The 14,935-nt window shown below is 47.2% G+C and overlaps 1 protein-coding gene across 3 annotated transcripts; it reads right to left on the bottom strand.

The window, feature by feature from the left end:
- Positions 1–694: 694 nt before the first annotated feature.
- On the bottom strand, positions 695–14,893 carry spag9a (sperm associated antigen 9a). 3 transcript variants are annotated; one of them, XM_061304048.1, is made up of 31 exons: positions 14,073–14,893; positions 13,019–13,139; positions 12,450–12,520; positions 12,286–12,374; positions 12,062–12,212; positions 11,149–11,235; positions 10,211–10,346; positions 10,028–10,121; positions 9,805–9,926; positions 9,224–9,235; positions 8,474–8,531; positions 8,216–8,368; positions 8,066–8,117; positions 7,851–7,981; positions 7,719–7,775; positions 6,662–6,826; positions 6,406–6,535; positions 6,248–6,337; positions 6,063–6,179; positions 5,777–5,954; positions 5,449–5,655; positions 5,166–5,376; positions 4,970–5,074; positions 4,796–4,876; positions 4,659–4,726; positions 4,430–4,578; positions 4,165–4,336; positions 3,974–4,087; positions 3,363–3,539; positions 3,107–3,244; positions 695–2,330 (listed from the first exon to the last, which is right to left on the bottom strand). In XM_061304048.1, the coding sequence occupies exons 1-31, from the start codon at positions 14,370–14,372 to the stop codon at positions 2,212–2,214; spliced, it is 3,855 nt and encodes a 1,284-aa protein (XP_061160032.1). In that variant the 5' UTR covers positions 14,373–14,893; the 3' UTR covers positions 695–2,211. The 3 variants fall into 3 exon arrangements, with proteins under 3 accessions (XP_061160032.1, XP_061160031.1, XP_061160033.1); XM_061304047.1 differs by lacking the exon at positions 9,224–9,235 and adding an exon at positions 8,768–8,782; XM_061304049.1 differs by lacking the exon at positions 9,224–9,235.
- Positions 14,894–14,935: the final 42 nt, after the last annotated feature.

Here is a 14,935-nt window from a genome sequence, read left to right as displayed (position 1 = left end):
GCCTCAGCGTGTGTGCGTGCTTGCGTGGGTTGTTAGCATCAGCCCCCGCATGCTTTAAGCAGAGGAGGGCGGGTGACGAGAGCTGGAGGAAAAGTGAGGAGGCGGAAGATGGGCTTTATGCTGTGATGTAATTTCATGGATTTTTTTTTTTTTCCATTTGGTGATCTTGCATCTAACCTAAGGCTGAGCCACACCGCCCTCTAACGTTTAAAGAAAGTATAACAGCAGCAACAATAATGAATACCCAGGAAGTTGCTACCAGCTTCCCCACCAAGCAAGCCTGATAGTAGCATAAGACCAAGGTTGTCAAATGTGATTTATAAAGAAAATTGTATTGTATAAAATACCTTAGGGGAAGTAGAAAAAAAAATAGATCATATGTGGATTTTAAGCAGTTTGACATATGTATTGGACACTTTTTCAAATGTATGCATTAAATGACAGCAGACAACATGCAAGCAGTAAAAATTGTGAGCTTGCTGACAGGATTGGATGTTTGCCTTTTAGGAGCATTTTATGAGCTTATTTTAGGACCATCGCTTAGCAACATGATTCGGTTAGCAAGCTGACTGTATACTGCTGTTATATTTCAAATTCCTGAAAGGTGCAAAATGATGCTGGAAATGGATCAGACACTTTCAACCATTCGGTCTATCGAAAAAAGGGATGAATAAAAGAGGGGACAACGGCAAGATCTTGGTGAAATTCAATTTAATAGATTGTTAAAAATAAGGCTATGATGTTCACTTAGCAAACACTGACCAAGAGGAGAACTGTCATGGCATTTTGAGATCCCCCCCCCCCCCCCCGATGTAAAATACACATTAACACTACAGGACGCAACACACACACACACACACACTCACTCACACACACACACACACACACACACGGACGGCCAAATGCAGTTTGCATCCAAACTCACAAGCACACTTCCTCACACACTCACATCCACCCTACACAAAATGGTGGCACTAAAGAGCCAATAACATTGCAGTGTTGTCTTAAAAAACATGCATAGCTTAGTAAATTGATGTCAAAACATTTTGTTACTGTTGGCAAAATGTGATCTTGTGACTCGCTAAATATTCAACTAAAGAAAAAAATGTTTTTTACTGCTTTAAAATGAACAATCACGTAAACTCATTGCACTGCATTATTCACAATAGTCCGGTTGGATAAAAAGTTACATTCGGAACCAAGGTAGGCTCTGTTAAAAAGGTAAATAAATATTGGAATGGTAAAAGCGCAAGATAATGTCATTATTTTGAATGGCGGCAGGCAAAGGACGGAAGAGCAGACTCGCGGCCTGACCTTTTCAGACATTAAAACTACTCCTGCAAGCATCGAGACAAAATTCAAATTTTCAGAGATGCCTCAAGCAAACACCAAAAGAATGCCCTGACGGAGGGAACCGTGTTGCACACTAGTCTCTTTCGTGATGTGCCACATTCAAATATTACACTTAGTCAAAATGTCCTATTCAAGTTGATTTGACACAATTAAGCACACAGACCTTTTTAAATATTCAAGACTATTAAATTCCTTTCCACCTTTGTCCTTCAGTCATCATTTGGTTATTGGGATGACACCTTATTGGCACGCAGAGCAGTTGTGTTTGTTTGTTTGTTTGTTTGTCCAAGCAAATATGGAATCTAGTCCATCGCCATAAAGTGCCCGTGAATGAAAGAGGAATGGAAAGCACCAAGATTGTGGCACTTTTACCCTGGCCCAAACCAAAAGATACAGTCAATTGACTGTGACGGAGAATTGTGAACAAAGCTAAACTGACAGACACACACACACACCCCTGAGCTCTCACACAGAGATGTGGTAAAATGCCAAGAGGCTTAACATGTATAATATAAAATAATAGGTCAGATAAAATCCACAAGTTCTCTTCTCCCTTTCTTCCCGAAACGCGAAGCGTGTCGTCCATGGTGAAATGATGCCCGCAGGTGATCCGATGAAAACGTCCACAGCTGTGTGCAACAGCGTTTCCAAGCTCGGGAGCACGTGGACGCATTGTTTAACTTAGCAAACATCCCTACTGACCTTAGGAATAAACTGTACAAAAAAATACTGATACAAAATAATTGTTTTTTTTTTTTTTTGTTTTTTTTTTACAAAGTAGTGAATGACTCAAGAATCCTATCCAACTAAAAAAGGAAGTTGCGCATGCGGGCGGGCTGAGGACGCTGTGATGGGCGCTTAATCGAGAGAGGTGGCCACCTGCCATACGATGAGGTGACTTCGCTCGGCTTTGGCGGGCGCCGACTGTTGGCCCGACGTAGGCTCGGACGTGCCGTCCAGCTCTCCGTTCTCGTCACCTGAAGTGTCAAAATTGGGGATCGGCGCGCATGGAACAGCAGGATGGAGGGGAGGGGATGACGCGTTAAAGCAGAGCTTTGCCATTTTCCAAGGTCGCGACGCACGTTAAGAAATAGCATGACTCCTTCTTGTGACTGACGCTCGCTCAGAAGCTCCAGAATCACAAGGCTAGAAGACACGACGATATGTGGCGAGCATTTTTGTTTCCGCAGGAGCGGAAAAGAGCCGTTGGCCTCGTCGACTCTCATTTCGCAAGCGTCTCCTTGCCGCATTAACGCTCGCGGTCATGCACAGTTAGCAGCTCCCCTTTCGGACGCACCGTTTAAAGACGCAAAAGCAGCCGCCGCATATTGTTGAACTCATCAATGAGCAAATAGTCCGCCTTTTCGCAGACGCAACCATCAGATTTCGTGTCGCTCTGCGTGAGCAATCGAGTCTGTGCTTGCTTCAGCACGTGCAAGCAAACCTTTAGTAAATCAAGCCCTAAGTGTCTTATCTTGGTCGGTGCCAAGGTGTCTGATTAAGTTTGGTTTCTGGTGGAGGAATGCTTTGCTAAGCATTTGCTGCACTGAGAGTAACATAATGCCCAGAGTGCTCTTTACCGTTCCTTGAGCTTAAGGTCAACTTTTTTTTTTTTTTAATCAATCAAACCCTACTGAGCTAAACATATGTCATTTGAATGTTTTTTGAAGTACCTTTGAACCTCACAATGGATTGTGCTATGCACTTTCCGTTGCAAAACCACCTGCGCACGTGCGGTCATCACTGCACTCACCCATTCTGAAGTCAATGTAGCCTTCTCCTCCACTCATCACAAGGTACGTTTTGGGCTCCGATGCGGCCGTGTCCGAAGATTCAGACGGAGGGTCGTCAGAGCCCGAATCCGCACTTCCGGGAGGTGGCATTGCCTGACCTGCCGAGAAGAAAAGGTTAGAAGAAATGCTCTCGGCAGATTTTAGTAGGAGTCCATTTCAAATACTGTCAAATACTGCAAATGAGTTTGGCCGGCCGTCTCAGCGCTTGACGCTCACCTGGCACGGTGACAAAGAATTTGACAGCGTCTCGATGTCCATGGAAACAGAGCTGGGCGTGCGCCATGGAGCAGTACGGCACGAAGCTCGCTGGCAACGCGCCCTCTGCGCCATCGTCGCTGTAGACCCGTACGGCGCTGCCGGGCCAATTTGGCACCGTCGCTAATGTCTTGTTGGCTGAAAGGGAAGAGAGAACTACTTAGTATTGCACGTCGCATAGGAAGACTAAGTAAGGAGGGCCAAAGCAAACCAGTGCTTGACGCACGTGTTGCCGTTTCCATCCCTCTCTCGCTATGAGACAAACGCCCAGCGGATTCCAAATTGGACGCACAGTGCGGCTGCAAAGCCGGTAGCCATGGTAACCCAGTCATCTCGTATTCAAGAAGCCCCGGGAGCAACGATTGTTGCATTTAGAGCAGCCCGACCGACACAGGATGTATGCTCACTTTGATTCAGCAATAAATGAGACGGCGCAAATGAGAGTCAGCGTGTGCGGGCGGGGGCGCGGACGGGCACAACGTTACGCAATATGCATTCAAGTGTATTGTGCAAGAGTAGAATGAAGATGTGAAGCCGTCGTCCCTGTTAGGGAGTCCAACGCAATTTGTTACCTTCAGACAGCGGGATGGAAATGATGACGCCGTTTCCGGTCCCCACCCAGAGTCGGCTGCAGGACACCACTAAAGCTGTGATTCTCACAAAGGAGAAACCCAGTTTACCCGTACCTGCAAAGCACAAGTAGTTTCCATTTGCTCCGTAACCAGGGAAGGTGACGGACGGACGGACGGACAGGAAGGTCTACCGAGCATTTTGCTGACATAGGGCTCAATGTCCACGTCCTGGAGGTGCTGGAAGGTGTGGGCGTGAAACAATCGCAGTGTGGAATCCAGTCGGATGGACACCCAGATGCCATCGCCGACCCAAGCCAGCTGTCGAACCTGACTCTCCTTGCGTGGGTGCGCGTCAAACGACTTCTACTCGGTCGAGACAAATGCAAATGTGACATTTGGCGATGACTTTTAGGTGTCGCGCGGGAGGCTTTGATTTTGCCGCTAAATATGCTCGACCTCTATCCTCATGGCTTTGGGCTGGATGACGTAGATCTTGTTCCTGTAGCCGCACCACACCTTATCGTGGACTACGCTCATGCAGCGGATTGAGTGGTGGGGTCGTCCCAGATCCAACAGGTGGTAGTTGGTAAGGTCCCACTGAGCGCCTGAATAGGACGTACGAAAGGAAGACTAAAAATCCACTCTTCGGGAATCACTGCGTTAATAGGCATAAAAACAGACTCACCCATGCCTCTGTGGAAAATTGCTAAGGTTCCATCCGCCAGCGCGACCAAGACTCTCCCTTTCACGTGCCTGTATCAAGAAGGCACCTTTGGTTCTTCATGTTTGCGTGTGCCCTCACACAAGCAGCTGTCTACTCACACTATGCCGAGGATGGAATCTTTGAGCTTGATGGCGTGAAGACACTTCCTCCAACGTGCCACAGATGAGTGAACGTAGAGACTTGAGGAAGACAAAGATCAAACTCTACAACTCAGGATTCTGTCAACAGTTAGTACATAGCGCCCTCTACTGGATATGATGTTACCAACTCACCATCCATTCTGAGCTCCTAACCACATGGTGGGGAGGGCGCTGCTCATCCTCTTGACTTCCAGGGATGAGGGGTCAGAGTCATCGGGCATGCTGGTCGCAGAGCCGCTGGATCACAAAGAGCAGATAAGTCAAACGTGGAAGGATTGTTCTGTTTCCATTCTGGCACCACAGTTGCATAATGTTGCGTATGGGTCACCTTTGCACGGCAGAAATGGACTCGTCGGGCCCCACCCCGAGCGGGTCGGTGAAAACGTGCTCCGTGTAGATTCCGGCCTGGTTTTGCTCCGGTCCCTGGTCCTCCTCTCCTTCTTCGTTGCCGCCGCCGCCGCCGGCGTTTGCCTCCGTTGCTTCTGTGGCCTCTTCGGCGGTGGGAACCTCGGCCGGGCTCGTCTGCCTGGACAGTTGGGCTGAGGCGGACATTGCGCAAATGTTTTTCCATCTCGTCGCACCAATGCATTTAGGAGACTGTTGCCAAGTACCCGAGGCAGGGATGGCACTGCGCTCCGCCGGCTGCTCCAGACCACCCGTGCTGGCTGTCTGGGGGATGGCGGTGGTGCCCTCAGCTGCCAGGGCACCGTCGCTGCCCGTCGAACCCACACTGGCCACGCTGCCGGCCAAGGATACCACATCGCTCTGATTTGCATCCACGACTTCCTCACCTGCTGGATAATCGGACTCTGACACCCCTGGAAAAGAATAGCGGAGAAAACCTGTCATCTCCCATACTCAACCACTTTGTCTCCAAATCAGTGTGTGGGTAGCATTCTGGCCGCAATAAAAAGATGAGTAGTCAAAACCAAGACTTACCTGGCACACTGGCGATGCAAACAATGTGGGTGTTGCAGGCGTAGAAGGTATCGACGAGGTCAGACGGCTGCGCGGCATCCACCACTAAGACTTTGGTGGAGGAGTGGGTGCTGGTGCACACCCACACCCGACTAGACAATTCATCCTGAAGGATCAGCTCCTCAACTTTCTCTTGATCCTGACAAGGTAGGCAAAAACTTGTTATAGGGATTTACTGGACCTAGCAGGAGGGGAAACACAAACACGGTTGGGAGCAGCTAATCTTTAAATCCCGACCGACTCTGACCTTGTTTTCTTGCTCCAAATGGTCCAGGCTACTCTGAGATCCCTTCATCTGCTTCGCAGGGTCCATCGGCTGTGACGCTTTCCCTCCGGAGAGGTTGACGCCGGCCGCGCACCACAACTGGGAAACCCGAGGAGATCAATCGGCCCGATGTTGTGCGTTCGGGGCGACTTGTTTGGATACATTACCTTCGTAGAAGCGTCTTTCTGTTCCAATGGTCTCAAATAGACGGGCACGGGGAGATTAATTTTGTTCTCCGTTTGTCCGCCGTTTGCTCCCTGTCACGGCGTCACAAAAGAGTTGAAGGACAGCCACGCTCATGCTTTCATCTCCTTCGACATCTTACCTTGAACTTGCTCGGCAGGCTCCAGCCGTGCGCTGTAACCCGACCGTCCTCCTTCTGCATGTGAGCTTTGACCTGCCTGTACTGGGCTCGCTTTTGCTCTTTGCGCGACGGGGAACTGCACTGGTCTTTTCTATATTATTTGCAAAGGGAGAAAATGCCTCTCACTATACAAGGAAGTTGAAGATCTTTAAGCTGTACAGATCAGTCAGTCTTAGTCAAAATGAAGTGAAAGAACGGTCTCAAGTGCTTTACTCACTCTTCATTGAGGAAGTCAAACGTTTTGGACTTCTCTGTGGGGAACTGGGAGAACGTGCTGCTCCGTTTCACCATGCTGCACGGAGCGTTGTACCTCACGTTGGACTGGGGCTCCATTTTCTTGATGGCCGGGGTGCTGGAGGAGGAACTGAAAAGCCTGCTGAAGCTGACGACGGGGAAGCCACACAGCCGAGAGGGAAACGGAGCCACCCAGCGTGAAGAATGCAGGGGGGGGACAAAGCAACAGGTTGTCACCCAACAACCAGCAAAGCTCACTTTCCTGTCACTGTACTACGGACGGCCAAGCATGCTGGGAGGATGAGACAACCTTACACCAACAATACCAACTTGGACTACAGAGAATAATTGAATGAGCCTATTTGATTATAAATAGTCCAGAACATGCATTTTTAACGCCCATAATTTCCCCAACAGACGCATTTTTTAGCACTTTAGCGTATCTAATTTGTCACGTATCATTTATTTCAAACTAATTTATGGAAAAAAAAAAAAAAAGAAAGTGTGGACCCAACAAAATTTTCTTGGGCATCTTAAATAAAATTTAAAAAAACATATATAATATATATATATGAACGCATTTTCTCCTGTGTAATTCATGAAAAATAATGCCAGGTTAACTCAATTTGTGGCAGTTAATATGTGATATTGTCTCAAAGTATAGCTCAAATGACCCATGCGTTGCCTGTTTCAAGTTCTCTCCTGTGAGCAAACAGCAGGAAAACACCAAAAACGGAAAATAGCAAGCAGGAGACGGGAGAAAACAAAGTAGGTGTACGAAAGGTAACGTGAGCAGTTTGTCATGGAAAAACGGCTGCAATTGTGGAGGAGGATGCTGATGATGATATATATACGTTCAAGTTTGTAACAGGGTTAGGCAGGGGGTTTGACTTCAGGTTTGACTGGGAGATTATTTACAGAACCACTTTTACCTAATGCTGTCAATTCAAAAGCAAATCCCGAAGAAGATAAGAGAAAAATGTAGTCCAGTAATTGCAAAGAAAACGGACCAAGAAATGGAACATTGGAAAAGGACTCACAACTGCCAGATGCTGGATTTCTTCTTCTCTGCGAGAGACGGATTTTCCCTGGAGGCCCTGAACACAACATCGCCTTTGAGCATCGGAAAGAACCACCTCCAATTGCACTCCTTTGTTGTGTCATCTCCTTACCGGATCATCTCCGTCCACCGCACGGCTTCCTGGAGCTCCATCAATCTCTCCTTGTACTGATTCCTTTCCATCAACACTCGGGCCATTTCCACCCTGGTGAAGCGTTTCCTCTGGGCTGTCGGGACGTCGCTCTGTGGCAGCCATTGCAAAGCACAAACAAGCATTTAGAGATGTAGTCCAAGTTTAGCTCTGCAAATGTCTCCGTGCAGACTCACGTCTTCTTCTTCTTTTGTTTTCTGCAGCACCTCCTCGATCTCAAGTCGCACTCTGCAAAGCAGCATGACAGTGAGAAGGATCGGCGATCTCAAAAACAAATTGAACTGCTTCGATTGTTACTTTACAATCGTGCGCTCCGCTCGGCTTACTTTTTGAGTTCCTCCTCCAACTCTCGGTTTTTCTCCTCCATTTTTGCCTTGGCCTGCCGCACGGCCTCCAGCTCGCCCCGGAGCATCTCCTTCTCGCACGTCAACTCGTCCACTTTCAAGATCAAGTCTTTATTCACCACGTTCAGGGCATTCCTGCGGCGGAGCGTTTCAGTCAACAAACATCCTTTCCAATTGGACACAACAAGACAAGTGAGCTCAGCAGACAACATTTTCAACAACAATGCTTTTTGAACTTACTTTCTCTCAAGCAGCTGCGAGTTCTCCTGAATGAGATTTTCCACTTCCCGGCCCATACCTTGAGAGGAAAAAACCCCAAACATATTGGAATTGTATTTCTTATACACAATTTGCCACCAAGCCAAAGTACTACTTTAGCACTACGTATTTAAAGGCAACGCATTCAAACAAAACTAATTGCCATTTGTCATGCTAAGCTTTTTCAAAACTAGAAGCAGCAAACGCACAAGCTGGTGCACATGACACATCACATGACTGGCAGGCTAAGGATGGATTGAGCGGGTGCGGTCTTACCAATCAAACTAAGGTCTGAGAAAACCATGCAATCCCAGCCAGGTGGAAAGAATAAGCAGGAGAGAAGGGGAGGGAAAAAAGAAATGCAGATATAGTTTGAGACACTGGAATGATTGAAATGATGATGTTTCGTTGCTGATTCCACAAGCAAATATCAATAAAGGTTGTCTTTATGTGGCTAGTTTACATTTGGACGAGAATAGCAATCAAGGGAAAGATCACAAATTTGATTTTCAAGCTGTAAAAAGAAAAGTTAGAGCATCTTTATACGATTCCTCACCAAACGCCTCCATGCATCCAACTAAACGTCAGATTGGCTTAAAGAAGTCAATCGATCTTGGCTGGCTAAGAAAAGCTAAAGCTAAGTATGAAATAAGGATGAGTATGACACTGTGAGCTGCCGCTGCGGCGTTTGCAGGAGGGACATGACATAAAAGAACGGGAGGTCATACACACCAGAGTACTCCACTAGGAATATGGACAAAGGGGGGGATGAGACATGGAGGAGAAAGAGAGGTGACGTTAACACAGGCAGATGCTTCAATGAGCTGGACCCAAGCCAGCTGTGAAACATTGCGGCAAGTGTTGCTGCCAATTTCAAAATCCAAAGTTGGACACCTACAACATTAGCGGTGCTTGTTATACGTCGATTCAGTACCAGCCATTTTACACCCTTTCTCTTGTAAAAAAAAAAAAAAAGAAAAGTACTAAGTACCTGGGATTGAATGTGTGGAGTCTGAAAAGACAAAAATATGTCTTTGGGAGGGCATAACTTGTATAGTTAAGAAATATATAAGTGTGTTTGGAAAGGTACAGTACAACTAAGAATATATTATAGCTATTTTTTCGTAGGCTAGAACGGCAAGATTTAAGATGGCTACTAAAACTACAATAACATTTCATTCATGAATACTTGCCTTCATTTTTTGGTACGTTTGGTGCGAGCACACAGCAGCAATAGAGTATTGACACATTCAGTTCAAAAGTCTCGTCCCATAAAAGAAAATGTGCAACTTCAGCACGGCGCCGTCACTCACCCAGCAGGTCGGCGCCTTCATCCACATCCCCGATTAGCCCTGTGCCTGCAGACGACAGCTCTTCAAACAGCGAGTCCGTGTTGCGGTCAAACGCCATATTTTCAATGCCTTTGGTCGGAGTGCTGAGGGGAAATGAAGCAAAGCAGGAGGGGGAGATATAGATATAGATTTTTCTTTTCCTCTGTCTGTTGAATAAATCTCAATTAGATGTTGGCTGTGCTACCTGCAGCCCTTATGGCCCGTCAGATCCATGTCCAGCTCGGGTGTGGACTCAATTATGTCCTGCACGTCTGAGCTGTCTTCATTATCGGGTAAACCTAAATGAGACGCGATTCACCGACGTCAATAATGAACAAACGGTGCATAAAAAAAAAAAAATTCGGTGACAAATAAAAGGGTCTTTTACCAACTGATACGGATCTGGTCCCGGGTGCCGCTTGTACCTCTGCGCTCTTACTGTTCCCATCGTCCCTCCCAATATCCGAGGCCGTGGTGGACATGGGAGTGGCAGATTTAGAGCCAGTGAAGTCTGACATCTCATCCTGTAAAGAATGGAATTTTATTTCAGCCAAATTCATTCTCAAAAAGGTTTTTTAAGGTAAAAGGCTCAGCCGGATGAGAGACGTAATAGATGGTTGACAGGATCACAAGTACTTAGATTACAACGAACGCTTATGTCGTAAACTTTGTTGGCATTAGATCAAGAAAACACCTTTGGCGTTTGGAGAACTGGAACTCAGGGAGAAATGTCAAAGAAGATATGGACCATGAAGGGGTGAGGGTTGTTCGCAAACAGCTTCAAAAATGACATTCAGCTTTATGTCACCGTACAAAGATGACGTCACATGACTACAACGAAAGCGACACTCGCATGAACGCACATCACAAATGAGGCACACGAGATCCAAGGCAACAACGAGTAATAGTCAAATGCTACGAGCACACAACATTCAATGAATAAAGGCTGGCATATTTTCAAATGAGTGATGTTATAGCCGAGTCAGGTGCAACAACACAGAAAGGTCAAAATAAAGACAATGAATGAACATGCGCTTTGAATCCAAACGATGACAACCCAGATGCAATCGCGTTGTTCGTGACTTGAACCGATGAATCAATCCATTTGGCCAACTCTAAATTCCTCACAACGCGTTTGCATGGAGCGCCATCGACGGCAGGCGCTCTGTGAAGCCACGCTGCCTGAACGCACACCAAACCACTACAACAACCGACACACCAACAAACAAACAAAGCGCTGCCTGGGGCAGACGCGTGGCGGGCGGGCAGGCGGGCGGGCGGGCGGCTGTGTCCACGCTAGCCACCGCCCGCCATTCATTCAACTACCTTGCAGTCGTCAGCCAGTGAACTCCCCCAAGTAGAGTCTTGCACACTCTTACCCCCCCTTTCCCTTGGGGAGGTGGCAAAGTCCTGCTGCTTGGGGCGGGGGGAGAGTAAGATTGAAGCTCATGTGTGACTTCAGCAGAAACGCAAACGCCCCAAAGCAAGTGGGCATGAAGTCTTTCATCTTTGTGCAAGTACAAGGCAGAATAGGAATAACGTGTCTTGACCGAACTGTTTGATTTGTGCCATGACTACACTCAAACCCAAATGACTCACATGTCAAATCAGTGAATGATTGGAAATGCCTTTTATCTGTTCCAAAGAGAAAAGAAATGGTGCTACAAGTGCTGACCAATCTTTCTACTTGATCGTTTTCCTCAATATTGTGATGATTTATTATTCAATTTAGAATTTCAATGAATCGAGGGGTTGGTGTTCATTCGATCTCACCCCTTTCATAAAGCTCAATACATGCTTTCAAAGGTCAGCGAGGTCGAAAAGGCCAAGATGCAACATGGAGCGGACGGCAGCGCCGATTACATAAGGGAGAATTATACTCTGGCCCAGCGCGCCTCTCCATCAGCGGTTGGCTGCCGCTCGCACGGCAAGCGGAACTCCCATCGTGCACGGCACTGTCCCACTTGTCGTGAAATGACAGAAGACCTCGCCGCTATCCCCGAACAGTTTGCTTAGGTCAGCTGGCAAACTGAAAAACGGCATTAGCACATCACTGTGATTTGTTGGCTCATGAGACTGCCTTGCATATTCATGGCGGCTTTAAAAGCGGATGTCTGAAAATAGAGAAGTCTTTGACGGCAGCTCACGTGATGGTGACGTGGATGGCACGCCTAATCAAAGGCTCTCCATTTTTTAGGTGAGCGAAAAAGCCATACGCAAATGTGTGCGTGTCCCCCACCTGGAGGCTGGCGGTGGAGCGAGTGTGTGTCGTGTCGCTGAACCTCCAGCCCTCTGCGCTCGGCGTCACCGCGCGGGCGCGTTGGTCCGCAATGAGCGGAGAGCTCCCAGCCGATGTTGGGAAGATGCCCAAAGAAAGGGGGCGCTCTCTCCTGCCAAGTGGGGGAAATGTTTTGTAGAAACACAACTCAACTGTAAAAAAAAATAAAGTAAAAATAAACTTACCGCAGTCGCCCCGCACTGCTGGGTTCAGACGCCTCGCTACTTTGCTGCATTTTGATTCGCTCGACGTGCTCCATGTAATTATGGATCATCTGCAAAAGTCAGCAGGAGCCGAGTTAGGACTGACCTCATCCAGTCTTGCCTTTACTCCTTCCCCATGCACGTACTTCTGTGTGCCTCTGATGGAGGGAGTTGTATTCCTTCTTGAGGTCCACCTCTCGCTCTTCTAACCTGCCGACTAAACAAAAAGGCACAAAACATTGTTAGAGCGCAAAGAATGTACTAAAAGGAGATTTGGTTGACAGCTATGACTCAACCGATGAAAATGGATAAATAGCTGGTGCGGAAGCAAAGGAGCCAATTTCATGTTATGTTTTTCCAAGAGCGAGTTTAACGGCCAGTTACTGTTTATTGGTTTGGCAGAACTCACTTCGCCCAAATTTGTCAGTAAAGGAGGCTTTCGCTTTACGAGTTGACTGAATCAACACTTTTCCACACTATAAAATATTCCTTAATCCGCCAACAAGACGAGGTGGTGATGCAGTGCCGCATTAGGATGGGAATAACATAAATCCCGTAATCCAATTACAGTGCTTCCCTGAAATCTGCGCAAAAGTGTGTGTGTGTGTGTGTGCACGTGGAGAAATGAGGCAGAGATTTTTCTAACAATATACATTATTGGCCCCTTTTAATGACGTACGTCGGGAGTTTTTAAAGGGTCATTCTTAGTGCTTACTCTGGTCAGCGTGGTTCTTAATCTTGAGTTCGAGTTGCCTCGAGTGGGACTCCATTCTGTCCACATGGTTCTGCAGATCCTTCTTCTCCTGTTCATGTGTGTCCTCAAACTCGATGAACTTCTACTCTCATACCCACACACACACACGTAGGCGGGATTAGACTCCATCAGATGACTCATTTCGGACACAGAAAAAAATCAGCAACCAATAAAATTGCAGGAATTCAGTGAGATTTACTAATATATCTGCATGACTATTTTTTTCCCCCGCTTCGATAAATAGTAAGAAAACAAGACAAATGTTGACGCTCTCTTCCATCAAATGATGGACCCAAATTGCCGAATGAAATCTCGACTGAGTTGGACAGCAGGAAGTGGAAGATTTAAAGAAAGCAAGCACACTTTTTCTCAGTCCATCACGGCACATCACTTAAAATGACATAAAAAAGGAAACAAGTTGTGCTGCTCCCTTTCTGTTGAATACTGTCAAAGGATCACATGACCTGGAAGTAATGCACACACACACACACACACACACACACACTCACAGTGCATATTATGACAATAACTTACAAAAAGAAACATGTTTGGCTGTGGCTAATTTTGGATTAACACTTGGGCCGACTACTTTATTTGAATCTCGGTTCGGTATATTTGAGGTGGTTCTTGGTGAAAAGGTTGAGCTTCTTGAAGGGGAGGAGATGGATCGTAATTAGAAATGCCGCTGAAAATTCAAAGATGCTTTGTCAGCAGCGTCTTTTCCTTGAGTCCAGCTCTTCAGTGATGGCCTAACTGCTGAGTCACACCAGTCCAGGAGCTTCTCACAGAGTTCTGACGTGGTGCCTTCACTGACTTGCCGTGAGACTAACAGGTGCATCGGGATGCCAATCAGACGTGCAACGAAAGGCGCGCACTTTATAGCTAGCGTGTTAGCATCGCTACATTAGCATGATATCCGCAAGAAAGCGGGAGTGGTGCCGGTGTCAAGTGCCTTTGAATTCCCAGCTAAGCTAACAAAGGTTAGCGTCATCAAAGAAGCACAACATGTCTTCACCTCCTCCGCGTGTTTCCTGAGCGCTTTCTCGCGCTCGTACTGGGTGATGAGCTGCTCGTTGTCCTCCTTGAGCAGCTCCAGCTCCACTTCGTGCTCCTGGTTCTCGGCGAACACCGAGTCGAGGTTTTCCAGGACGGCCACCACCAGCGGCATGAGCTCCTTGACCACGTCCTCGTCATATTTTCCTATGAGCCTCTCGAACTCGCGGTAAATCGAGTTAGCCAGGCCCGATACCCGCTCAGACATCACCGCTGATGTTCCCGGGTCGTCCTGGTACACAACTCCGTCTTCCAGCTCCATTCTGATTTTGTAGTCCTCTCCGTATGATCCAGACTGGAGTGTTTTTAGAGACGTATTCCGGTTTCCCAGCCACTATGACGACATTTACGTTCTAATGGGAGGAAGTGGACGCACCGAGAACATTACTCGACCGGCCCGGACCGGACCCGTTACGATGCAGGCAGGAGACGACGTGGATGTCTTCCTCTCCCCCCCTCCTCTTGTCCCATGATGCCTTCAGGAGCTCCCCCACAAGCTTCGCTCTTCCAGAAACCAAAAGAGCCCAAAGGTTGAACGCCCTCTCCCTCCCTACTCGGGATGAATCACATTTGCCCACAAAATTCCACATGAATGCACAATTCGTTAGAGTGTTGTGTATTAGAAATATGTATGGTTCCTATTTTTCGAACATTTGACGTGTCCGACGATTTTTCCGCTCCATCTGTGAACAAAGAGGGATTCTTGTACTTAAAATCAACGAATTGCTATTTTCCCCAATCATCAGTTGAAGTTCCCGTCGTTCATACCGATTCCAGATGTAAGTGAACGCACCATTACAACAGCTGACTTGTTGACCAGATCAC

The sequence above is a fragment of the Syngnathus typhle genome, linkage group LG17 (assembly GCF_033458585.1).
Source record: "Syngnathus typhle isolate RoL2023-S1 ecotype Sweden linkage group LG17, RoL_Styp_1.0, whole genome shotgun sequence".
NCBI classification, from domain to species: Eukaryota; Metazoa; Chordata; class Actinopteri; order Syngnathiformes; family Syngnathidae; genus Syngnathus; species Syngnathus typhle.
The sequence above is the reverse complement of the archived record's forward strand: the minus strand, read 5'-3'. Positions and strand labels throughout refer to the sequence as shown.